General features: G+C 43.7%; 2 protein-coding genes across 2 annotated transcripts in view; both read right to left on the bottom strand.

Annotated features, from left to right (window-relative positions):
- Window positions 1-27,515, bottom strand: part of LOC128442553 (NACHT, LRR and PYD domains-containing protein 12) — a 226,845-nt gene that overhangs the window by 23,384 nt on the left and 175,946 nt on the right. The window contains exons 16-19 of the mRNA XM_053425059.1: window positions 1,814-1,987; window positions 1,261-1,434; window positions 705-878; window positions 149-322 (exon numbers count right to left, since the gene is read on the bottom strand). Of these exons, the coding sequence (XP_053281034.1) occupies window positions 149-322; window positions 705-878; window positions 1,261-1,434; window positions 1,814-1,987 (696 nt within the window). The remainder of the gene's footprint in view (window positions 1-148; window positions 323-704; window positions 879-1,260; window positions 1,435-1,813; window positions 1,988-27,515) is intronic.
- On the bottom strand, window positions 14,159-15,346 carry socs4 (suppressor of cytokine signaling 4). The gene has a single exon (XM_053425265.1). The coding sequence runs from the start codon at window positions 15,344-15,346 to the stop codon at window positions 14,159-14,161; it is 1,188 nt and encodes a 395-aa protein (XP_053281240.1).

Here is a 27,515-nt window from a genome sequence, read left to right as displayed (position 1 = left end):
TAGCTGAATATTTAAAATGTCACAGATTAATTAATGAATAGATTCAAGTTATGTATGAATTTTGTTAAATTAGAATTAAATGAGATCAATTGGGTATAAATACTGTTATATAGATATGAGATCTACAAAAGTCAGTCAGTGAACTGACCTCAGAGTCTCCAGTCGACAGGTTGGACTCAGTAGAAAACCACACAGCTCCTTCACTCCTGAGTCCTGCAGGCTGTTGTCACTCAGATCCAGTTCTCTCAGATGAGAGGGGTTTGACCTCAGAGCTGAAGCCAGAGAAGAACAGCTGATCTCTGACAGTCTGCAGCTCGTGAACCTGGATACAGGATACAACTTCACTGTAAATTAAACTGAGTTCATGTGTGAAAATAACATACAAATATTAATGTGAGCCCAGACTCATAACATGGAAGATAAATATGAAATCAGACATGTTGGACTAAAAACGAGTCCTGATTCAGCAAAAATATATTATTTGGACCCGGTCTCTGTCCTGCAGATCAGTTTAGGAAATCCAGAACTTAACTCAGATGTGTTTTAACAAGTAGCTGAATATTCATAATGTCACATATTACTTATTGAATAGATTCAAGTTATGTTTGAAGAGGAAATATGTTGAATTAGAATGAATTAGATCAATTGGGTATAAATGCTGTATTATAGATATGAGATCTACAAAAGTAAGTCAGTGAACCGACCTCAGAGTCTCCAGACGACAGGTTGGACTCTGTAGAAAACCACACAGCTCCTTCACTCCTGAGTCCTGCAGGTCGTTGTCAGTCAGATCCAGTTCTCTGAGATGAGAGGGGTTTGACCTCAGAGCTGAAGCCAGAGAAGAACAGCTGATCTCTGTCAGTCTGCAGCTCTTCAACCTGGATAAAGGATCAAACTTAACTGTAAATTAAACTGAGTTCATGTGTGAAAATAACAGACTAATATTCATGTCAGCAAAGAATCATAACATGGAAGATAAATATGAAATCAGACATGTTGGACTAAAATCGAGTCCTGACTCAGCAAAAATATATTATTTGGACCCCGCCTCTGTCCTGCAGATCAGTTTAGGAAATCCAGAACTAAACTCAGATGTGTTTTAACAAGTAGCTGAATATTCATAATGTCACATTTTATTTATTGAATAGATTCAAGTTATGTATGAAGAGGAATTATGTTGAATTAGAATTAATTAGATCAATTGGGTATAAATGCTGTATTATAGATATGAGATCTACAAAAGTCAGTCAGTGAACTGACCTCAGAGTCTCCAGTCGACAGGTTAGACTCTGTAGAAAACCACACAGCTCCTTTACTCCTGAGTCCTGCAGGTCGTTGTAGCTCAGATCCAGTTCTCTCAGATGAGAGGGGTTTGACCTCAGATCTGAAGCCAGAGAAGAACAGCTGATCTCTGACAGACTGCAGCTCTTCAACCTGTGTAAAGGATAAAACTTAACTGTAAATTAAACTGAGTTCATGTGTGAAAATAAAAGAAAAAATATTCATGTCAACACAGACTCATAACATGGAAGATAAATATGAAATCAGACATGTTGGACTAAAAACGAGTCCTGATTCAGCAAAAATATATTATTTGGACCCGGTCTCTGTCCTGCAGATCAGTTTAGGAAATCCAGAACTAAACTCAGTGTTTTAACAAGTAGCTGAATATTTAAAACGTCACATATTAATTAATGAATGGATTCAAGTTATGTATTAAGAGGAATTATGTTAAATTAGAATTAAATGAGATCAATTGTGTATAAATGCTGTATTATAGTTACTATCTACAAAAGTCAGTCAGTGAACTGACCTCAGAGTCTCCAGTCGACAGGTTGGACTCAGTAGAAAACCACACAGCTCCTTCACTCCTGAGTCCTGCAGGTTGTTGTTACTCAGATCCAGTTCTCTCAGATGAGAGGGGTTTGACCTCAGAGCTGAAGCCAGAGAAGAACAGCTGATCTCTGACAGACTGCAATCCTCCAACCTGAATAAAGAAATATGAATATTTGACTGTGTCCTCCTTTTGTTATGGATCGTCATCATGTCAACACAGACTCTCAACATGCTGCTGACCTCAGTCCAGTCTGTGACCTGAAGATAAATATCAGATCAGACATGTTGGACCATTATTTCATTAATCTCCTTCTTCTCTGTGTGTTTGGTCACTGAGCAGGTTTGTGTAATTAAACACTGTTTAAAGTAGTGATGGCTCCTGACAGTCACTTCCTGTTTGTTTCTATACTTATCAACTGTCCAACGTGTTTCAAAAAGACTGGTCTTATTTTGAAAACCTGAGGAGGACGAGTGCTCGGCCTCAGTCCACATGTTATTTACTGACACTTTCTTAGTGATCAGGAACAGGTGAGTGCAGGTGAATGGAGTTGATGAGGTGGACGTGGCTGACAGGCTGGGTGAGTGACAGATGACTGAGGGACAGTGAGCAGAGCAGAGCTGAGACAATTTAAATAAATAATGACCCAATAAGAAAGAAAGTTGGAAAAGTGAAGAAGGATTTAAGGATCTCAGAGTCTCCAGTCGATAGTTTGGACTCTCCAGTCCAGAACACAGCTTCACTCCTGAATCCTTCAGGTAGTTGTCACTCAGATCCAGTTCTCTCAGATGTGAGGGGTCTGACTTCAGAGCTGAGGCCACGACTTCACAGTGAGTCTTTGAGAGTCGACAACTACCGAGTCTATTATTAAAGAAAATATCTGTTAGAATAAAATCAGAAAACACAACATTCATACAAAACATGATCATGTGACCCTCACCCTGGTAAATCCCCTTTTGTCTCATGAACATGTTAAAAACTCCTCAAGAGAATCAAATTTCGTTCAAGCGTTCATTCAGACTGACGGAGGAACTCATTAGATTCAGGTGGTCAAAGGTCAAAGGTCAAGGTCACACAACTTGTTTCTGGCCTCTTCAACATGATGTCTCAAGTCTGTCTTTAGGGGATTTCTTTACATTTTGACCAGTTGGACTCGAAGATAAACTGATTAGATTTCAGTGGTCAAAGGTCAAAGTTCACAGTGACCTCATATTATTGTGAAGGCAACATGTCAGGAACCTGGAGGGACGGACACTGCACTGGTTGGTGGTGGAGTACAAACGCAGGGTGGTAATTCTAGTTACACCAGAAAGAAGAATAAACAATATTTCCAGTTCTGCTTCTTCAGTTTAAACGAACAGTCAGTGATTGTCATCCTAAACAGATGCTGTGATTTATCTGATTAATCACCGTTTCTAAATGTGTAACACAAGGTGTTCAATGTGATGCGTCCGGGAACGCACTTGAGGCTGCTTTTATTTGTACGCAATAAAGAAGTCATCTCATTATCTTCATTCCAGTTTCCAGTGGTTATAACAAACTATTAAACAAAATGCCCGAAAAATCCTATTTATCTCTGTATATTGTTGTGGGGACAGAAAGATAGTATACAGAAGGTGGATATGTACATTTAACATTAGTCCAAATGATAGTTAAGATTGAAAAAAAACAACAACAACACCATGAATAAATATGGCTGTCTCTTTGCTTTGCCTCTGAGCAAACATAGGATGATGTTATTTGAACATTTATTTTGATCAAACTCAAAGAACCTTTATGCTAAACAATCGGGGCTTCTTAGCCTTTGCTCCTTCTTTTTTAATCAAACAAACAACCAAACCTTACACAATTAAATGTGATTGTAAAGTTTGAATCTGAGCCCATCTGCAGAAGCAGTGTTGATCCAGTTCACACTTAAAAAGAACGAGTTCCAAGTTCAGTTCATGCAGATGAAAATGAACTAGTTCACGTTCACAGGTCATATTTTATTGGGATGATTCAGGAGACAAATGTCCGGTCATGTGTTTGGTTCTGAATCGATGGAGTCGGATCATGTCTGCATGTCGCTCATTTAACACTGAGTCTTGACTGTGAGCGTCTCGTGTTGGACTGAGCACAACATGTTGACGAGTCATTTTCATGATGTTTAATGGATTGGTTCATGGAGCGGCATGTGTTAATGCATTAAAATAATTATCACGTTAATTCCACAAATTAATCAACCCGCGTTACAGCGTTAATTTTGACAGGCCTTATATATTTATAAATAGATATATGGAAGATTCCAGCAGTGATCACTTTGATTCAGTGTTAATTTTGGCAGCTATTTTTGATTTAGTCTTAGTCTTAGTCTTTTGATGAAAATGCATATTAGTTTTAGTCACATTTAGTCATTTTTATCCTTTATAGTTTTAGTCGACGAAAACGAATTACATTTTAGTCTAGTTTTAGTCACATTTAATAGCCACATTAAACTCCTTTTCTTCCCTTCTCAGGCCCAGGGACACTGTGTTGTGTCTAAAGCTGCATAATAGTCCAGCCTGCAGTACTTAGATTGTCCATTAGATATCCCTCCTAGCATAGGTCTATAGCAGGGGTTGGCAACCTTAACTTTCAAAAGAGTAATTTTGCCCCCTCATCCCCCAAATAAAATTTGTCTGGAGCCGCAAAACATATTTGATAACAAAGCTAATAAAGTCTAATATAAAGTTATACTATACTAAACTATAATATGTTGCATTTCTGAAATTATAGAACGACAATAAACAAAACTCTTGACATTTTATAGCTATTTGTACATTTTACAACAAAGGAAAACACAGAACACTTATGAAGAGAAGAAAATACAGATGCAAGTGTCGGGCTACTTTGAAATAAATTAAAAACCGAACTTTGTAGGGTTATTTGAGTCCTCCCAATATGTGTGGTTAATGTATGAAATAAGAAGTACCCTATTTTGAAATAAATCATATAGCAGCAGCCTAATAGCTTAAAATATATATTTAGTTTTAAAAACTGAGAGCAGGTCAGACTGGAGGCGAACACAGAAACTGAAGCTCGATACAAACCACCTGCATCTTCTGCGCTGATCAAGAAGCTGCTGCGCTGATCTCTGAGCAGCTGAGACCAGAGAAACTCTGTGTTTTCAATGTTTCCATAGTTAAGAAGCAGTCAGACACTGAGCGGCTGCTTCACGTGAACGAGCTTTGATCTTGTGTCTCTGAGCGAGTGAGCGGGGCAGGGGGCGGAGCCTCGGGACCGGTGCGCTATCTGGGGCACACACACACAGACACACACAGACAGAGAAACACACACTCACTCGCCCACTCCTGATACTTCATGACGGCCTGATACGATGATGTTTAACAAAATTATTTTCGTTTCGTCTTCGTCATGGAAAAAAGTTCGTTAACGAATATTTTTCGTCATAGTTTTCGTCAACGAAATTAACAATACTTTGATTTCACTCTCCACATCTGATCTAGTTGCTCTTATATGTTAATGAGAACAATGATAATGTATATATGTAGCAGGTATTAAAATTGTGCATTCCACCAAAACTCCCTCTGATTTAGTTAATTATTGGTTTATTATATTGGGTATTGTATACTGTCTATTGGTCGCGGGGGACATTATGAGTATTTTCCAGGCTCTCATCAGAATGATTAAGATTTTTTAAGATCCATTTAGTCGAACCAGAGACGAACCAGAGACCTTCTCTGCCCATAGTCCAAGTTTCTGCCACTAGACCACCGCCTCTCCTTAGAATGCGTTGGAGCTGGCTGAAGCGGTAAATATTTTGGACAGCTCGACACTAATGTGTAAATTTCTTGGCTGAAAGTTAGTGTTTAGAATGATTCATTTTCTTTGTAATGTTATAGCATTTCAGCCGTTTCATTTTGTTATGGTTCATTTTCATTTAAGAGTTAGTTCAGAGTGTTTCAGCATGTGTTATGTTTCTGTGCATGTGCGTAGGTATTCGCCATTTTGTGTCCTGAAGAAGGCCTGTTGAACTTCATATTATCTAATGTTTGTAATAATTGACATTTAAGACAAATGACCAACGCTGTTTCTTTTCTTATACACAACGGTCTCAGAGGCCTGGAGCCAATCTCAGCTGACACTGAATGTCAGTCTCCAATCAACCTAACTCCGATCTGTATGTCTTTTGGTTTGTGGAGGAAGCTGTTCCCAGAGAAAACTCGGCAGACACCAGGAGAACCTCCTCCTCACAGAAAGGCTGCACTAACAGTGTTGACCACTGCAACACCATGCTGCCCAAAACAATGAGGATCATTTAACACTGAGTTTATTTGAAGAACGACTCATCTCCATTGATTGAACATGTTATTGATCATGTCTGGACTCACCGAGCCTTCCTGCAGTTCCTCACAGCTGGGATCAGTCTCAGTCGACCCTGGTATGATGTGTTAAACTTCATCAGGTCCAACTCATCCAGAACCTCCTCTGACATCTGCAGCATGTAGGCCAGAGCTGAGCAGTGGATCTCAGAGAGTTTCTCCTTCGATCTGTTCTCTGACGTCAGGAACTGTTTCACCTGCTGATGAACTGAGTGGTCGTTCATCTCAGTCAGACAGTGGAAGATGTTAATGCTTCTGTCAGGAGAAATGCCACCACTCTGCATCTCCTTCAGGTTGTTGATGACTCTCTGGATGATCTTTTGATTGTTCCCTGTCCAACTAAGCAGGCCTCGTAAGACTCTCTGGATGATATTTGGATTGTTCCCTGTCCGACCCAGCAGGCCTCCTAAGACTCTCTGGTTGGACTCCAGACTGAGGCCATGAAGGAAGCGAACAAACAGGTCCAGATGACCATTTGTACTGGTGAGTGATTTCTCCATGGTTCTCTTCAGGAGGTCATCCAGGGAGAAGGTACTGTGTGTGTCCCCATATGTTCCCAAGAAGTTGTTGAGTTCTTCTGTGTTCCTCTTGGTGTAACAGTGGAACATGTAGACTGCAGCCAGAAACTCCTGAACGCTCAGATGAACAAAGCAGTAGACTGATTTCTGGAAGATCACACACTCTCTTCTGAAGATCTCAGTACAAACTCCTGAGTACACCGAGGCCTCTGTGACATTAAGACCACACCATTCCAGGTCTTCTTGGTAGAACATGATATTTCCTTCCTCCAGATGTTTAAGTGCCAGCCTCCCCAGCTTCAGGAGAACGTCCCTGTCAGCCTCCGTCAGCTGCTGTGGAGTCGTCTCATGTCCCGCAGCGTACTTGTTGTTCTTCCTCTTTGTCTGAACCAGCAGGAAGTGTGAGTACAGGTCAGTCAGGGTCTTGGGCAGCTCTCCTCTCTGGTCTGTGGTCAACATGTGCTCCAGAACTGTAGCACTGATCCAGCAGAAGACTGGGATTTGACACATGATGTGGAGGCTCCTGGACGTCTTGATGTGTGAGATGATTCTGCTGCACAGCTCTTCATCACTGAATCTCCTCCTGAAGTACTCCTCCTTCTGGGAGTCAGTGAAGCCTCGTACTTCTGTGACCCTGTCAACACATGCAGGAGGGATCTGATTGGCCGCCGCAGGTCTGGAGGTTATCCAGACGAGAGCTGAGGGAAGCAGATTCCCCCGGATGAGGTTTGTCAGCAGCACGTTGACTGATGACCTCTGTGTGACCTCAGACACAAGCTCCCTGTGGTTGAAGTCCAGAGAAGGTCTGCTTTCATCCAGGCCGTCAAAGATGAACAAAGGTTTACAGACAGCGAGCGTCTCTGCAGTGAGCTTCTGTAACGCTGGATGGAAAACATGGAGCAGCGTGAGAAGACTGTGCTGCTGGTCCTTCACCAGGTTCAGCTCCCTGAACGAAAGCACAGTCAGCAGACCCACATCCTGGTTCTCTAAACCCTCTGCCCAGTCCAGAGTGAACTTCTGCACCGAGAAGGTTTTTCCAACTCCAGCGACGCCGTTGGTCAGGACGACTCTGATGCTGCTCTGCTGGTCAGTGGAGGCTTTAAAGATGTCGTGGACCTTGATGGGAGTGTCCTGGAGGAACTTCTTCTTGGAAGCCGTCTCAAGCTGCCTCACCTCATGTTGAGTATTAACCTCTTCACTCTGTCCCTCTGTGATGTAGAGCTCAGTGTAGATCCTGTTGAGGAGGGTTCTACTTCCTGTTCCATCAGTTCCTTCAGTCACATGTTCACATCTCCTCCTCACACTGAGCTTATGTTCATCTACAACCTCCTGCAGACCACGATCTGCTGAAAGACAAGAAACAATGTGAGAGACAGAGAATCTGAGAATCTGCTGATTGTTTTCATCAGATACAGAAAAACTACAGAAAATAAAAGCTTTTTAACTTTGTGCTTTTCTAACGATGTTAAATGTTGATGCTGTATGAAGGAACAAAATAAAACCACATGTGCTGTTGTCAGAATTGAAGACATCAGCAGACACATGTACAGTGCTGCTCTGACCGGCTGTCGGAGCTCCAGCTCCTGTTCTGGATCTTTGTCCACACTGGAAACAGGAGGAGTGTCCAGAAGAACCAGACTGGTCCCAGTATGAGGTGGTGCATTGTCTGCAGAACCAGTGTCCACAGCTGGTGGAGACTGGATCCTTCAGGACGTCCTGACACGAAGCACAGCAGGACGACTGCTCCTCCTCAGAAACATGACTCCTCTTCCTCTCCCTGTGAAGACATTTCCTGATAACTCACATGTCACAGTCACAGGTTGTCATTTTGTCATGATTGATTGACAGCGAAATGGAGGTATGAGAAGCACAAGACAAACAGGTTAAAACTAGAAATACTGCCAATTGTTTCCAGACTCATGAGGTCAGAGACTTTTGACCATTGAAGTCTAAACAGTTGTATGAGTATGATGAGTGAGACCCCTGGTTTCTAATGAGCGAATGTTCTTCACCTCGTTTAAGAGCTCCTGTTACAAGCAGTGACATCAACTAAATGAACAGAGAGCAGTTTGGAGGTTGATGGGGTTTGTGGTCTGTTACTTTATGTGTGAGGTGGAAATATGGCAACATTACTCTGTTTAAAACTAAAATACAGTAATGTTGATGTTGCCTAAGACTCCTGAGATCTTCTATTTGTACACCTGTGTCACTAAAGATCATCTGTTGGATAAGCTGGGGCCCTGCAGCTATTCCTTCCCCCTTTGTCCACAATGAATGTGTTTTTTTCTAAGATGATTTACGAGAACAAAGTGACCTCAGTGGTCAGCATCAACACGCCAACATGAAAACATATTTAGAGCTACAAGCAGTGACCTCGACCAAATAAACACTGAGAGAAAGTTTGCAGGTTCACATGTTTGTAGCAGGTCTCTTACTCTGTGTGTGAGGGTCCAGGTTCTTTACTGAAGTTTGGAGGTTCTCCCATGGACCGGTCACTCTTCAGAGACAGACAGCTGGACCCTGGAGACTCTGCTCTCAGTCTCTGGTCCTGACCTCTGCAAACACAAACATGTTTTTATTCAGAACACATCAGTCACTGGTTCATTCTCTGAGGATTCAGTTTGGAGCTTCACATGTTTGTAGCAGGTCTCTTACTTTGTGTGTGAAGGTCCAGCTTCTTTACTGAAGTTTGGAGGTTCTCCCATGGACCGGTCACTCTTCAGAGACAGACAGCTGGACCCTGGAGACTCTGCTCTCAGTCTCTGGTCCTGACCTCTGCAAACACAAACATGTTTTTATTCAGAACACATCAGTCACTGGTTCATTCTCTGAGGATTCAGTTTGGAGCTTCACATGTTTGTAGCAGGTCTCTTACTTTGTGTGTGAAGGTCCAGCTTCTTTACTGAAGTTTGGAGGTTCTCCCATGGACCAGTCACTCTTCAGAGACACACAGTTGAACCCTGGAGACTCTGCTCTGTCCTCCTCTTCCTCCTCATAACCACTCATCTTCAGTCTGAGAGGAAATACATTGTGAGCTCAAACACACACAATGAAGCCAGGTACGTTAACTCAGTGTTTCTTCAAATATAACAGAGTCAACCCTCCTACACTGTGTCCCTGTTGTCACGGTAACCTGAGACACTTGTAGGTTTAATGTGTTGGACTCAGCCAATCACAGCGTCGAGTCAAACTGTTGATTGACTGACAGAAGTTCATTCTGAATCGACTTCTCTCTAAAGTCCACGAGTAGAAAACTCACTCAGAGTCTGTGACAGTGAAATAATATGAATGAATAATATAAATGTTGCTGAAAACTCACCAGCCTCAGACTTCACGTTTCCCCCGTCTGTTCTTTACACGAGTCTGAACACTTTCACTTCACTGGAGGCTCCTCCTCTCTGCATTTACGTGTGTGTGATTGTGTTAATGTGTGTGTGTGTGTGTGTGTGCGTGTGTGTGTCCTGTCTGTGCACATGTTGTGTAGCAGGTTTAAACGTGTGTATCATAACTCAAGAGCGAATCAAACAAAGTGTCCTAACCCAGTGTTTATTGTTAAAGTGAGAACAGGTCAGAGGAGGAAACACACCGGACTTATATATATCTCTGCTCTGTCCACTCATCTTCAGTCTGAGAGGAAAAACACTGTGAGCTCAAAGGAATCAGGACAAACAAGTCTGTTCAAGAAACACACCCAAAAATACCAAGGGAGGACACACACACACACACACACACACACACACACACACACATTCACACACTCAGGTGATTGTAACGAATGAACTCAGTGTTTATTGTTAAAGTGTAAAGTGAGAACAGGTCAGAGGAGGAAACACACCAGACTTATCTCTCTCCGTATCTCTGTCTCTATCTCTCTCTGTCTCTCTCTGTCTCTCTCTGTCTCTGTCTCTCTCTCTGAGAGACGCTTAACCTTAATTCATATTAACAAGTGAACATGTGGATGTTATCAGTGACGTCTTTCCTCCACTCTTCTTCAGCTTCATTCGCGAAGTTCAACTAATATCAGCACTAATGTCAATTAGTTGTCGTGATGGATCATATCTGTGTTTACAGGCTTTTAACCACAATTATATTTATACAAACAGTTACATGTGGTTATATATGTGGTAAAGATGGTGTTTGCGTCTCAATCCTAATTTAGGATGTGATCAAACTTGTTTATTTTTTTCCAAATATGAGAAGAGCCGGTCTCGCTTTGGTTAAACAAGTATTTATTTAGAAGCAATGAAAAGGTATGAAAAGTTACAGCAAAGCAATGGGCACCCAACGCACAGCCCCAGCCCTCTAGCAGCACTGGGGTAATCAAGAGTTGCACGGACGGCGGTTGTAATATTTTATAACATTAGGTATAACTTGATTGGTCAATAATGAAGGGAAGTCTTCCTTAATGGTGCGCAGGCGTAGTACTAGTCTCTTGGCACTGGAATCAGGAAATGACGAGCAGGCGCTCCCAGTCAGGCCCCTCCTCTGACAGCCGCCGGGCAAAATCTTCACTTCATGCCAGCTTTAGTTTTGTGTTTCATAAACAAATCTCTATGTGATGTTGACTACAGCTAAGGGAGTTATACTTTAATGCAGAAAAGTTTGGTCGTGTTGTGTCTCCACAACAGGCAGCGGCTCTTATCAGACCTCTTATCAAGACAGTTGTGAGACTGACCAGCGATGTGACTCACACACATTTGCACCAACTTCAAGATTAACACCAAAGGTTATTATAAGTTATTGTGTGAAGGCCATATATCTGGCCCAAACAGCTCCTGCCCCCATTGTTTTCCAGAATGTGTCCACCCTGACGCCTCTTTCTCCAGAGATCATCAGCAGACAGGCCATCATCAATTTCGATCATGAAATCTCTCCTTGGCTTTGATTGTATTTGAATCACGCTGCAATCACCAGCTCCCTTCATAAAGACTGGGTTTGGACTCCCCTCCATCCAGGTACCATCGGTCACGTGGCTCATGGAAAGTCCACAGTGGTGAAGGCCATCTCTGGTGTTCACACTGTCAGGTTCAAGAATGAGCTGGAGAGGAACATCACCATCAAGTTTGGAAAATGAAAGACTGGTAGCTCAACATTTACACTTTATTCTAGAAAATTCAATATGTCTGTATAATAAGTAAGAATTTAAAGGCTAAAGCCTGAAACATGCTTCTGCGTTTTCACGGGCCCGTAAGCGCAAGAGCCCTTCCGGGTCCCTTACGTGCTTATGTATCCCTTCTTACGTGCTGACGGGCGTCGCCCCACTTTTCTAAAATTTACGGCAAAGCTCCGACAGCTCACTCAGCCCGCAAGGCTGTGATTGGTCTGCTCTACATCCCTTCTGGAGCTGCATTCCCGGTTTCATGCCCCATAATACAGGCAGAAACAACGGGAGATTTAGAAGAATGAATATGGACCAAATAGAAGAGCTTTTGGCAGAAGACATCCGAAAGTATGTCCACTTGTATAACCCGTCACTGACTGGCGTATTTGTCCGCCTGAAAAAGGCTACAAGGAGCCGCAGTAGCTATGTAAATAAACAATCGATGAAGAAGAAAGAAGGCGTCTCTCAGGTCGTCTTCGACAAAAAGCATTACTCCGCCTAGTGTTCTGGCGCGGAATTGCTTTGTAAGACGCGCAACGGTTGGGGAAGCATGAATGACAACGAGTCTTGCGCCACAGCGGCGTGAAAAGACGCAGACGCAGTCGCAGAAGCATGTTTCAGGCTTAAGGGAAACTTTAGGGAGAAAAGATCTGTTATTCAGCTGATACTAGCTAATCGTGTTATTTTGCATGTGAGCTTTTTCACTGAGACGTTAGAAAATGTCTGACGTGAAAACAAAACAAATCTTCCCCCTGAGCTTTTAGTTGTGAAGATGATCTGAGAGACTGATACGTTTATTTAAGGTTTAACTTTGACTGAATGTTTGTGTCTTTAAACGAATGTAACATCCGGACTCCGCAGACTAAACCAGAACCAATTCTGCAGATGTGATTGAAAGAGAAATCGTGAACTTTGATGAAAAGAAAAAGGTACAAAATCTACTCGAGCGCGTTAAAGTAAAATGATGACATCTGTTTGATAAATATACTTCTTGGTTCTAAAAACCCCAGCTTGATGAATATTTTATACGTTCTCTTGTAGACGCCTCGGGGTAAAATTATATATATTAAAATGTTTCACACTCCAGGTTCAACAGACGCTGAATGACACATGAATCAATTTAAAAAGGAAATCTGAATTCCTCTCCGGCGATGAGGCTCTTTCATGTCCTTATCTCTCGTGTGCTCCTGCAGAGGCGCTGGCATTTAGAGGTGTCCTTTGCAGAGAGAGCGGGAGGAACTGTTTGCAGCTCGATTCTTCAGAAGCTGAATTTTCCACACTATTAGCCTGTCTGAAGTTCTGCTGCACCATTAAACCCAGAGACGACAAAACCCTGTGAAACATGCAGAGGCAGTGTAAATGACATTTATTGTTTTTTTGCATCAGCGGGGATGAATACAATATATGCTTGGAGACGAGAGGCCATCACAGTGATTCAGGTGGTTTCAGGATATAGTGCTTAAAGTGAACTGTTCTCTAAATCCACAGTTTTTTAAATGATAATTCTTTATTATCACAACTGATGTTGTAATGGCAGCTTACAGACGAATTATCAGCCGTGACTGAAGCTGTGAAGTGAAAAAGACAAAGTGACCAAACGTCATCGGTGCACTTATGCTGCCATCAAGTGGCCGCAGAGCAGAAGGCAGTGTGTGAGGTGGGTTCCACATGACAGTTAAGGATTAGTGGGTGATGATATTGAATGGATGAGTGTATACGATAAGACTACAACACATGAATTTATGATATATTGCATATTACTGGATGCAGCTGGAGTCTCTGTTCCTCTAACCCTCGGTTATTGGTCGTGGTTCAGGACGGTGCTGCAGCAAAGCATCACGTGAATTCGGCCACAGCCAGGGGCCGTGAAAGGTGCAGTTCCTCTAGTGGCCATTAGCCATGAGTACACGTCAAAGGGAAAGTTCTCCAACTCCAACAGAGTCAATATTCCACTGAAAGTGACGATTAAAGTTTAATGTCTCAGCGATTCTACTCCACTTAGGACATTAAGGCAGATTTACAACTGGCGTCTCATGACCTTGGCTCCAGTTAGTGTCAATATGGCCGTGAGAGGAAAACTAAATAGGAGTTTCAAAGTTTCCCTTAGTACCGAGGGATGTTGGAGGGGACATCTCAGGCTTGTGACAGACAGAAGACAATGAGTTGTTCTATGTCTTGATGCAGTAGAAACGTCTTTAAAGCACCAGCTCTGCCCCATTTACACCTAAAAGCAACGGCAAAGCTTGTTGGAATTTAATGGCCATAATTTAGCTTTTTGGTCAAAAGGACCTTTTGTCTTGTTCAGTCTTTCCCTCCCATGGCACGACAATGCGTGTTCTCTCCGTCACAAGGCGCAGGCCCCCTCACATTTAATGTGGTACTGCCTGAGGTAGTCCCTGAGCTGTGGGGGCAGCGGCAGGCTGTTCACGCCCTGGTATGTGGTGCTGCTGCATATCGCAGCCCTGCACAGGTGCTGCAGGGAGAAAGGAAATGTCCTCAGCAGCGGCCGGGAAAGCAGCGGCTCAAAGAAGAGGCAGGTGGCCGGGTCGCTGTAGTGTCTCAGCAGTCCGGTCACGCTGGGATCCCGGTACATGCACGGGTCGTGCACATCAAAACTGAAACGCTTGCCGTTCTGCTCGATGCGAGCGTGCAGGGAGCGGCTGTAGCGACGGAAGCTGACAGAGAAGAGGAACTCGTCCTGGGCAGAGTCTCGGAGCAGGAAGGTTCCCTCCGGCTGGCCCTCCAGGAGCTCCTCGGCCTCAAAGCGGTTCAACACACCCCAGTAAGAGGGGCTGTTGTTGATCTGGAGAAGATCCGGGACCAGGATGTCGTCAGTGCCCCTGCAGCTGCCCTCTGCTCCCCCATTAGGACAAGAAGGGTCCCAGTCCTCCAGACCGGTGCTTCCAGGCCCTGGGGAGCAGCAGATTTCCTCCCAGGAGAGCGGCGTCTGTGGGGGTGAGGTAGACGATGATGAGACATTGGGTTTCAGGGGAGCCTCCATGTCCTTGAGGGCATCGGATTGGGTGGCGTGATTCTTTATAAGGTGCCAGCATCGGGCCAGTTCAGACTTTGGCGAGAAGGGACACTTGTCCTGCATGAGCTCCGAGACGTGGATCTTGCGTTTGGACCTGAAGAGCACAGAGAAGGGCCGAGAGGAGCCTGGTGGATGGTGGTGGTGATGGTGGTGATGGTGCGAGCGCAGAGGGAAACACTGGCCCACAGCGTCCTGGAACTTCTGCCGTAGAGAGCGCCGGCTCAAGGCCTTCCGACACACCACCTCCATGTCTGCAGACGTCAATGCGTCCCCAAGAGCGCTGCAGCTACACTTCCTCTCTCTCCGGCGCCTTGGACAGGAAGTGGACCGCACGCCCAGCTCCTCTGCCCCCTCCGCCTCGAGCCCCCCAGGACTCAACCCGCCGCTCCGGGAACTCCGGGAGCGTTTCTTTGGCCGCCAGATATAACTGTCTGCGCTCCAGCTGCGGAGGCCTGACTTGGGACGAGTGTCTGAGGCTCGTGGCTTCTTCTCCGACATGGCTTCCTCTTCGTGCTCTGTGGAATCAGACAGCAGAGTCGTAACAGGGTTAGAGCAGCTTGACTCGTTTCACCAACACACTTCTGAAACAATTATACGAGAAGCTTGTGATGTAGTTTGTTATTATAAAAGCTGCTTTAGATAGACAACATTATCCCACTAATCACTGACTTCTTTCCTTTTTTCACCGCAAAGTAAATATCCTATAATCTCCTTTGTTTTTCCTCAAAGATCCATTTTGGAGAGATTATCTTTCAAGCTGTTGGTCGGGACGTTCATTTTGCCATAAGCATCCTTTTGAGAGTGCTCAGAGTCGTCAGATCAATAATATTTAAAATGTTTTCCCTTCATGAGCTGCACCGACTCGTTAATGTAGATTTGAATGACTTTTTGAATGTGTGAATTAATTATTTTGATCTCAAAATAGAACTTTCTGCACGTGCAAGACTTAACATCTTATAAATTAAGAATAATAAACTGATTTTGTGGATCAGTTTCCATAAAAGCCACAGAAAGTGGAACAAGACAGGATTTATTTCTTCACAGATGTTAAAGGTTGAAGGTTTTGTTCGACTGATTTCCAAGCTGCATCTTTAACCCTCAGATTGTGGCCTGTTAAAAAGATATTTGCAGTTTTCCGGGACAATAACTGACGATACAGAAAAACAATCTGATCCAAAGTGAACAGACAGGAAGCAGCAGGAGGTTTAATATCACTGGTAATCACTCTCTGCTGTTATTACCTCTGCAGATTAACAGGAGAGATAATCTTACCTTCTCAATGATGTCAGGGTGACAGCACCTCGTCCATGTCACGACCAGTCCTCCTCTGCACATCAGCGGACGTGTGTGCCCGGCTGCAGCCTCCCCAGCTCCAGCAGACAGCCGGCTGCTCTGCTTCCTATATAATTATGATGCCAAATCCCCGAGGGGGCAGCAGCTTCCTCTCCGCGTGCAGGGCCGGGTCTGAATGAACGAGGGGCGGTGGAGAGGGGTCGAGCCGGGAGAGAGGTCGGTGGGTGGGGTGTAAGGGGAGGGGGGTCTCAGGTTAATGGCGGCGAGACTTCCTCTCTCTCTCTCTCTCTCTCTCACATCTCCTCTGCACATTCATTGATGAATTCCATCTCCTCGCCAAAAAAAAAAAGACAAGATAAAAGATAAGGTGCAGCCGGAGAGTGCTCCTTCATTCACAAAGTGAATTATTCCTGCTTGTAATTGTATTTCTGCTTATTTGAGTCGTTTTAATGTCATTAGAGTCCCACAGCTTAACTTAAAGCATTAAAGCACATTTCATGGCGAGCTTTAAATCTGTTTAAGTCCGTCTGTGAAGGACGCCGAGCTCCACGCAGGTTCTTCCTCAGGTTCACTCGCAGCCTGTGTGGACCAGCTACCTGCCTCAAAGGCGGCAGGAAACAAGCCGGCGTTTTTAAAAAGCTCCACTTATCGGTTCAATACCCTCTGAGTTCCAGCTGTAGGCGAGTGGACTCATCCGTCAAGGTGATGTCATGTGTTCGGGACCGGGGCACCAGCTCACTGTGGAGGAAATTTGGGGAAATCTATAATTCATGAAACAAACAGACAACATCTATCAGACAAATAATATTACTCCCAGTGGTTTTCCTTGTGTGTGTGTGTGTGTGTGTGTGTGTGTGTGTGCGTTAGTGTGTGTGCGTGTGTGTGTGTGTGCGTGCGCGCGCCCTTTCAGTGCTAACAGATAAAGGATAGTCATCAATAAATGCCTGACATCTCAGATAATGTAGTGACACTCGACTTCCTCCTAACTGAATTTTTAATGCCCTTCACATTATCAACACAGGCCGGCAGGATGGGAACGCCACATGTTCTGGCAAACGACCAGATCAATGTATCTGACTGCAAACTGGGAAACAAAGAAGGGAAACTATAAACTGTCTGAGCTTCGGATCAGAGGATTCCACAGAACCCGGAATAGAGAGATAAGTTAACTGATGAAAAGTTCAAACTGATGCACTAATTTACAGATTACATCATCTCAAGGGATTGGACCTAGTACTGTCGAGACCTGGCAATATTACAGAGAAAATCCCCTGATAACAACAGTCAGTTTAAAAACATGAGGTGATGTTTATCAGATGAACCACAAGTGATTTAAAGAGTAAAACTTAATTTACTAAATGAACCCAGAAATTAAAAAATTGCTTTTACAAATCCAAATTCTCACACAAACTAAAAACTCACTGACCCAGGACCAGATTTCCTGGTTATGTCTGTTAATGTCTGTGCAATAAAAATGTATTTGACCAACTGACCAACACTGAGCGTCTTGGTTAGTAAAAACTTTGCGTTTAAAAACAAAAGGGTTTCATGATTTGTTTCTCGGATCTTGCTGAAGTCCCCTTCTGTGTCTTTACCAGTAACTATCATGTAAAGTGATTACAGCAGAGGAGGCCTGATGTTACTATGCAGCAGTCGAAGAGAAGATATTGAGTAGAAACTCAATATTCACCGCAGCGCTCTTTACGAGACATTCAACCACTTCACTGCACGACAGCACCGATTGATTCTGCAGCATAATGGATCGGAGAGAAACAGAAACACAGACACACACAGTCAGATGAAACACTGAGAGGAAGATATTAAAACCTAATCAAACTCAGAAGTGTGCACAGCTCCACACGACCCCACCGCCCCCCTGATGAAACCACGTTTAAATTCACTAGATCCCTGATTTTTATTTGGATCTGAACCAAATTGCACAAACTCATGAATTTGATGAAACATTTTTGTTCATCATGATTCTTGAATTATTCCCTGAGAAATCAAGAATCTCACAAGAAGAAGGATCTGCACCTGGATTTAAAGAGTTCCTCCCAGACCACATTCTCCCACCAGGTTTCAGGGTAAACCATTGCAGTTTTTTTTTATATCCAGAAATATGTAATGTGTAGTCTCTCCTCAGTCACAACGAGCCTGTTTAACCCCAATCCTCTGCACTACAACAAACAGTCACTGAGCGAAGTTGTAATAGTTTGTTAGATTTCATGGAAGTGTTCCTCTCTGGAGCGGGGAGCAGAGTTCTGTGCAGGAAACGCCTCGAGCACTGGTTGAAACCCAGTCGGCCCATTAACCTGCTGCTGCCGGGACCTGACCAGGGGCTCGTATCAGTCCACATTACAGAGGCATCGATCCCCCGAGCAGCGCTGTCCACGGGAGCATTCATGAATAATTGATGCTGCTCTGAATGAATGGAGACTCTTCTTCGTCTTGTGTTTTTATATGGAGTCTATTTTCACTGCTATTTATGCATCGAAGAGGAGTCAGAGTACAAAGTGCACATGTTACGACCTCAGAGGCAGTTTGTTAGAACTCAGCATCACATACACACACACACACACACACACACACACACACACACACACGTGGAATCAGATTATCCAATATCATTTATATTCATCTTCTCTGCAGGTGCATTACTATGATTTGGGAAAGTGTTCATCAGAAGATTGCTCTACATTCGTGTTAGCCTTTGGTAATTGTTTGTAAAATTTCCATTCACATTCAGCTTATTATGTATTTTTTCTACAAATTAAACATCTACTCCGTTTGATTTAACATTTTGAATTGACCCGTTTTCCTTAATGTACAACAGTTAATATTGTGTTGTCAATGCTAAACCTCTGTTATCATTATGGTTTGTATGAATATAACTTTCTGTGTTTCTTATTCTGCTGGTCTTCAGGGTCAAATTCAAATGGACTGATCCCAGTTTGAAATACCTTCTGGACTTTCTCTGTACCAGATGGGACAGACAGCTGAGCTGTGACAAATACTGACACGGTGTGATTTCTAATGATATGCATATGATTCCTAAACACACGTTTCAATGGTGTTATTTTTTTTTTTCATTCTACCTGCACAGCAGCTGCATGTTCTTGGTAAGATTGTGTCACGGAGGTGGAACATGTGTGTCTGCAGCCGACAGGGACCAGGTCAACATCAGGCTCCGCAAACTGAGAGAGAGAAGGTGATAAAGGAATCCAGGTGGAACACACCTGTCCTGAAGGAAGGAAGGAAGGAAGGAAGGAAGGAAGGAAGAAAGGAAGGAAGGAAGGAAGGAAGGAAGGAAGGAAGGAAGGAAGGATGGTGGAAAGAGGAGACATTTTAAGGGATGTGTGTCACATTGTCAACTGCTTCCCTGGATGTGAGGGAACAAAACACTGAAATACAAAACCTTGTGATTTATGAATGATGATATTCTGTTGGTGCTTAATTTCTATATAAGTCTTAATGCAATCTAATTCCATTGTGTGTGTGTGTCTGTGTGTGTGTGTGTGTGCGCTCATGTGAATTACAGAGATGGTAAATGAAGTCAGCAGGGAGGCTCTGGCTCCACTGGTCTCAGTTGTTTCCATTGATCCGTATCAGGAGAGTCACTGGCCCTCGCTCTGTGGATTCACCGCCTCTCGTTACGTCTCACTCACTGAAACATTCCACGTTCCTCAGACATTCACCTCAAAGCTGATGTTTTCTACGTGTGTGTGTGTGTATTTTTTATTCTTCACAATATTTGCATATCTACTTTTCCTCTACTTCTGCTACGCATGTTTCCTTTCGTCAAACAATGATGTCTGTTAATATCCCTCATTTATGTGTTAGTAGTCTTTGCTTTGCTTTGAATGGCACCTGCTACTTATACAAGAGTGTCTGTGTTAAATAAGGTTCCTTTTATTATTCTTTCATCTTTTTATGATTGATTATTGTTATATATGTTTTAACTGTTGTTTTGCATGTTCATGAATGATGAGTAACATTTTTTGTAATTTCATTTTCAATGCTTTTTACTAGTTCTAGTGCATTTACAGGAATGTTTTATTAATGAGTACTGTCCATGTTAAATAGATAAATAAAGGTATGCTATATTTATCCGTCTTTGTTTCTTGGAAATTACATTAATATAGTATTTTTGAAACATATAGAATTTTGAATCATTGAACTTTCTGTTTTCATAGCTTTAGAACTAGCTCCAATGAAAACTACAGAATCTTTTCCCGTTTATGCCAAACTAGTATTTTTTATTTAGTTGCCTACGTCTTTACTTCTATGCATAATTTTGTAGCAAAACTTTTTTAATGTAAGTCCAGTATTAGTCAGTTTGAATGTGACGGGCTGAGATATTCATCTGTGGACATGTGAGCTTCTGTATCGTCTTTCCTCAGGGGAGATTTATTTCTGCCTGCAGCCGCTCTGCTTCCCGCAAGCAAGGTGCATCCAGAGAGGCTTCTCCTCTTCGTCATATTAGAGAGGGCGAAACTCAAGCCTGGCTGGTTGCTAGACTCAGCAGGCACACACACACACTCACACTCACACATGCACAGACACACACACGCGCACGGTGGTTTATGGATATTTTTACCCAAGTGCATCCCCTGTATGTGAATGCATTTCCCTGTTGTGACAGAGAAGGAGAATTTAGTCATGATCTGCAATCTGTTGTGTTTTCAGGTTCCCAGCTGGTATTTTATAAATGTTGTCTCATGGTTTCAATCCAAGACATTTTTCAAAAAAGGCTGAAATTAGACTTAGACTTAACGGCAGAGCCAGAAAACATTGTGTCTTGGAGATGAATGATCGGTTTAAGTTACATCTGTCAAGGTTTTACAATTTCCCACTAGCTGGACATGTGGCGTTAATGTACAATACACAAGCAAAGGTGAGAAAACATGGATGTTAACAATGTGAAAAGTGAAGCTCCTGATGCAGTGAAACTTCAGAAACATCTCAGTCACAATCATTAACTCAAATATTTCAACTGACTCATGATCTGTGGAACATTTTGATCAATACGTCTCAATATCTTCAGCAAAATCCAGACTATAATGTTTCTGTATCTCATTCATTGATCGTCATTCATTCTGTTTCATAGAAAGTGTTCTAACACAACAGTGATTTTCTGTGGAGGAGCAGTGGTCTGATTATTATAATTACACTTCCACCGTCAGAGGACGCACAGAAGAGCAGCTGTGTGGTTTGTGTGCTGATGTGTTGTGAACCACAGTATTGATTACCTGAGGATTTAATTGTGTGCTTTTGGGAGCTCCTCCATTGCAGCATGACATCATATCCTGCCGTTCCCATTAACGTCTGAAAACAAAGAGATTTTAAAACTTCATCTGAGGAGCAGCTTCTCCTGCAGGTTTATGAGACAGTGACGGACCGAGCACCAGAGGATCCCCGACCACCAGCCCGTCTCACATCCTGCCTGTCTGCTGACCTCTAATGCACGGAGGAGAGAGAGCCGGGGGGGCGTTCGAAGAGGCTGATGTGCCTCTCGCTCGTCATGTAAACATTTGCAAACTCCAATGAAAATCAATAGGAGAGAGGAGAAATTCCAGTAACTCTGTATCCGTGCACACGGCTTGTCTTACAGCGGAAGCTTGGGCCCGAGGACACAGACACATTAACACAGAGAGACGTGAGACAGGGTCTGCATCAACACTGCACTTTAATATTAAACACTTTCATATAAGTCTATTTAAAAATGTGTGTAGCTTCCCTATTTTTTTCAGTTTTTATAATAAATTAAATTGCTCTGTGTTTCCTGTCATTTCCCTTTTAGCCTCTTTCACTTCTTATTTTTGGTTTTTACATTTTCCAACTGCACTCGACCTCCCCAGCACCAAACAGCAGAAACTCACCATGTGGGATTTTGAATCATCTTCATGGGACTTATTTCTCCTTTTGTCTGGAATTTGGATTTTAATATTTTGGATTTCCTCGCACCAAACACTGTGAATAAAGACGGTCATATCCACTTCCTCCCACGATCCAGAAATGACGAGTCAGTCTCATCTGTCAATCATGACGTCTCAGCCGGTTTTGACATCAGCAAATAACTAATTAAAACCAAACTTATCTTATTATGACAGAAACCATCTTTGAGAAACATTTTTAATTTTGTCCGTGTCCCAGCCACTAACATAGAGGAGGCGGGGCCTGTGGCCTGTAATCCATCCTGATGCTTTGGCTTCACTTTGTGAGAGCTGTCATGTCATCCATCTTTATTGTTGCTTGTTGTCACTGATGTTTTGTGTTCTTGTTTTGATCTGTTTGTGAAGCTGTTTTGAATGGAGCTGTATTAAACAGCAGGAAATGCACTTTCTAGTTATTTCGGTTCTATAAAGCATCAGGACATGAAATCATACAAAGATTATTTGCCCGAATAACTTCATGTTAAATGCATTGTAAACAAAACGTTGTGTACTATCGTGTTTGAAGATGTAATGACCCCCCCCCCCCCCCCCCAGGGCTGGACACCCTGCTGTGCCAATGAGACCCTGCCTGCAGCCATCAGCATGTCTGTGAGCAGAGGCCACGCGAGCTGCTAATCACCACTAACACCATTAAGACCACTGGTAAGGAGCAGCAGGCGGTCATCTCCCATCTGTCATCATCCCGATGAAGTGAGATGAGCATCACTCTCCAACGCTGTACTAACAAACTCTTATTATAAACTGCTGTTGAGAAATCAAAGGTAAGAGGGTGATGCACATGATGTTAGGCTTTTTTTTTTCAATCGATAGTAGGAGTTGCCTTAATGTCTGACGCATTTAAATATATAAATAAGAGTTTTAAAGATTAGAAAAATAGTTTGAAATGCTCTGCAACTGCTTCATGACCAGTGAACCACTGCATGCAGTTCAGAGGAGGAGCTGTGCTGGGCAGCAGTCGACAGCAGGTGGCAGCAGAGAGACGCGTGGACGTTGTACACACAGATGAGTGTATGTGTAACTTAGTTTTGAATTGTCGTTTCTTTTTTTAATAAAGATAAGGTTTGTTTATGAAATGAGGTAACAGCTGTAGCAACACGCAAAGACGGGAACTTGTGAATCAAATGCTGGAAATGTAATTTTCTCTTCAAAAAAATGAAATCTAACTTTATTATATTCATATAAAAATTATTCCTTCATTTATGTTTAAAAAAAAGGTGTAATGTGCTTTCACTTTTTGTCAAACTGGAGTATCTCCAAGATAACGAACAAAAAACAAATTTCTATGAACTTATTATCACATATTTTGCATTGAACACGTCTTAATGACAGAAACATGTAAGTAAATCAGTGTGGGATCATTAGAATAATAATTTTGCTGCTCACTCAAGTTTAAACACGTTTCAGCTCTAAAACTAAACCTCACTTTCACTTTTCAACAGCTTCTGGTCAAACAGTTAAAATACACTCAATGCATATTTTAAATATTCATAAGAGCCATTTGCCCGTTTTGGATCATATTCAATGAAGAACAAGAGAGAGAAGGTTTAAAGGATTCATGTGTGGGAATACTTCACCAGCTCTCCACCCCCCCCCCATCCCCCCCACCCAGCAACCCTCCCACCTCCGTCCCTCTCATCACATCGTCTCCCCGTCCACCGGAGCGTTCAGGGCCGATCAGGACTCGAGGGTCAGGGGGGGGTCAGCTGTGTCAGCTTGCATCATTCATCCATTAGTGTTCCAATCCCAGCATGCACCAGGGGAGGACACCTCTCTGACCTGTTTATCACACACGACAAAGTCTTCGCAGGTCACGGCTCACCTGCACCGTGCGTCCGTGACGTGTGAAGGGAATCGAACCCAGTGCGGCAGCCACCTGCAGAGAGGGCCGGGTCCGACTCATAGCCCTCAGGTCACATGGGTTCAAACAAAGAGAACTGTTGACCTCCTGAAATAAATCACTTTGTAATGATTGAGCACAGTGAGGTTGCTTTGTGTTTGTTTGTTGTAGTTTTGCATCATGTTCTGTGTCTTGTTGTGGTAGTTTGTGGGGCTTTTTCATGTCTTTGTGATTGCTTTCTATCATTTTTTGTGGTCATTTAGGACATTTGTGTTGTTTTGTGTGTCGTTCTGCACCTTTCTCCGGACATATTTTGCCATTTTTCATCTCTGATATGTTTTTTCCCCTGTCTTTTTGGGGCTGTTTCATGTCTTTGTGATCATGTAACATGTTCATGCTCATCTATCTATCTATCCATCTATCTATCTATCTGTCTATCTGTCTGTCTGTCTTTCTGTCTATCTATCTATATATATATACAGTAAATCTATATCTGTCTCTCTCTCTTTTTAGTAGTGTGAGTACTTCTACTTGTATACTTAATCCTGTCAATTAACTGAAATGAGTAATTGTCTAATTAGTTAAGAATTAAAGAGGTTTTGTTAAAAAGTAAAGGTGAAAATAATGAGGATAAATTAGCAGTTGGTTATCATAATAATGGAAATAATGGTGTACACACAGTGGGCATCAGGTGTGTGTGAGTGTGTGTCTGTGTCTCTGTGTGTATTTGTGTCTCCCTCTCTCACTTTGTGTGTGTGTGTGTCACTTCATCTCTCTCACTCTGTGTGTGTGTGTGTGTGTGTCTCTCTCTCTCTCTCCTCCCCCCCCCTCCCTCTCCCTCTCCTCTCTCTCTCCCCCCCTCCCTCTCTCTCTCTCTCTCTCTCTCTGTTTCTCTCTCCTCTCGCTTGCCCCCCCTTCTCGGGGCTTTACTCGCATCATCACAACCAAGATGGCGGCGGAGCGGACAGCCGGCTCCTCTCGGTGACTGACAGCAGAAGGCGCCTCTCTTCTCCCGGGGTTCCAACAGTTCACGGTCACAGGAGGAGAACAACACAGTTAGAACTGGTCCCAGTTGATAAAACCCCCGCGGTCACCTCCGCCTCTCGGCCCCGGGACTGTGATGAGCCAGCACCGGTAGACGACACTGGCCGGGCGGACTTGTGAGGACCGATTTGACGCTCGCGAACGGGGGGTAAGTGCGAGATGATGAGCCGCTCTAGACACGGGCTGGTGCGGGGGTCTGGCGAACAGCTGCCCGCTGCTAATCCGGACTAGAACCGGGCTGGGAAGTCCCCTCTGTCACGCGCTTACATGCGGGTTTATACGCGGGTTAACTGTCGCTCAATGACGCCTCTGCCCTCAAACCGACGCCTGACGTGTGTGACCCTCAGCCCGGGGGCGACACGCCACAGGTGGCCTGCCGTCACCCACGAGCCCTGAATATCTTCTTATTCACCGGGAAACACGAGCATCAAACCCCGGTTCGTGTCTGCGTTCACCGGGAACACGCGACCACTCGGCGGCTAAAAATATCCACAAACACCTAACTGACCTCTGCCGGCACAGCTACGGACATTTGGGCTTTTATTCTCTTAACAGCCTCTGATTCAACCTTCATGTCGTGCAACGATGCTGCAGCTGCACGAAGACACGTCTGATGTGGAGGTTGAAGCGATTTATAACTTATAAGGAGAGTCGATTAATCAATTAAGTAATTGTTCATGCAAAGAAACTGTTCAAAATGTGTTGGATGTTCATGTTGAAATTAAGTGACGTGCAGGAAGGTTTTATTCCTTTTTGCCATTAAGCTCACTTCTACGGTGGCCGATAGAGAGAGCTCAACGCACAGCAAATTAGGAAAACACGTGAAAACGGAAAGAAAACGTGCAAATTAAGAAAACATCTGCATCAATTCGATGACGTGTGCGCTGCGAAAAGTCACAACACGTGCAAATAGAATAGAAACACAACTGATGTTTTCAAAGGACTCAAGAAGGAATGAGCCTGACTCCATTTCAATGCTGTGTACGGTTTTTGAAGTCTGGCACTCGTCAGTCGGGATGGAACTTTAAGCCGTAGCCTACCCATAGACGTGTAGCCCATAAAGAGTCTACCTACACGTCGAGGTGTCCAGCTGTGATTGGTTTGCTTGGTAGCGTCGCGTTTCCGGTATATTTGCCGCCATTTTTTTATTGAGTGGAAAGAACGAACACGGACGATGTCTTCGTTTTCTCTCTAACACTCTCCAAGAAAACAGAGACGCCAGAGAGTTTGTAAACATGCTATACTCGTGTCTCTTCATGACTCAGGAATCGTGTTCGGGGTCAATTTTCCAACGCAGACTGATTTTGGTCTGTCGCTGATCAGACGCCTTCCAGATGCGTGAATGAAAAGAATGCAGTGCAGAATACCGGTGTGCAAAATGTGGAAACCAGACCGCAGAGAGGGAAACGCACCGGGACTCCAGCGCCGTGTTTAGTTGGTAGACAGGAGCGGTGGTGACGGCTGCCACTGGGGTTTGACATTCTGGAAAAAATAAAATCCCCTTGCATGGTTTAGCGCTGCTGCACAGGAGAGGCAAGTCTGGTCAAATCGTATGTGACAAACTTCTTCTCAAGCCTGTCATTTGAAAAGCTCCACATACCAGAAGGTTTACCCACACTGTGCCGGCTCTCCTGTCTTCTTCTGTTGCTTTTCACAAATTCTTTCACATACCGTGGTGTTGCTCATGGCCGGATTTTGTCGAGGTGCCAATGATGGACGGGATGTTTGTGTGCCGTCTTGTTGCCTTGTCTGTTCATGTTCAGAGGGCAGAGGCGCACCCTACTGGAATTTCAAATGGGGGGGGAGTTTTTTTAAATGAAGATGCTGTCGTCTGGCACATTTGAACCGAATGGCTGGGCCTGGTTGTCCTGCCGGCTCCACTCGGCTGTGTAGTCCCGTGCAGGACCAAGACGAGGATTTACAGCTATGAGTAAAGAGAGACAGCTAGACGGTGTCGGCGTTAAGGTGATTGAAGACTTCAGGTAGTCCCAGTAGCCCTGGTTCCGCCCTCAGGGTCAGTGCCTGCTGTCCACATATTACTGACTCCAAATGTCCCATCCTGGGTCAGCACTGGTTTCAACACCCGAGGCACAGGATGCATGTTCTTCCCAACATCTTGCATAATTCAGTGAACACAAAGAGGGGGAAAGGGAGACTTCTTCGAGCTGTCAGCTACAGAATGAGCTTCTCACCGCCGTCGCACTCAAGGGTTGTTCGTGTATTTTACAGAAGAATGCACTTTAATTCGTTCTGCATAACAAAGGACAGTATGGTTCATGTCTGAGGGGAAGTATGTATCCAGACTGTTGCTTTGGCAGTCGGGTTTAATGTAGCTTTTCACCAGAAACTACGAATGTCCCCGGAGTTTCCCTGTGGGCAATTAAGGTGGTCTGGTATTCACAGAACATGCTTATAAATTCAATGCTTTCCAGGAGTTGTTACGCAATGAAGCTGTAATGAGGAATGTGAAGGGTCTGTGAAGTGTTTCCTTTTCCCCTCTGTGGTGTCGGAGCAGTTGTGATGCGGAGGTTGAGGAGCC

Source organism: Pleuronectes platessa, chromosome 1 (assembly GCF_947347685.1).
Source record: "Pleuronectes platessa chromosome 1, fPlePla1.1, whole genome shotgun sequence".
Lineage (NCBI taxonomy): Eukaryota > Metazoa > Chordata > Actinopteri > Pleuronectiformes > Pleuronectidae > Pleuronectes > Pleuronectes platessa.
This window is presented reverse-complemented; position numbering and strand designations above follow the sequence as displayed.

What these genes read in the sequence shown, in the direction of transcription:
- socs4 (XM_053425265.1), bottom strand. Translation starts at nt 15,346, where the DNA reads ATGTCGGAGAAGAAGCCACGAGCCTCAGACACTCGTCCCAAGTCAGGC.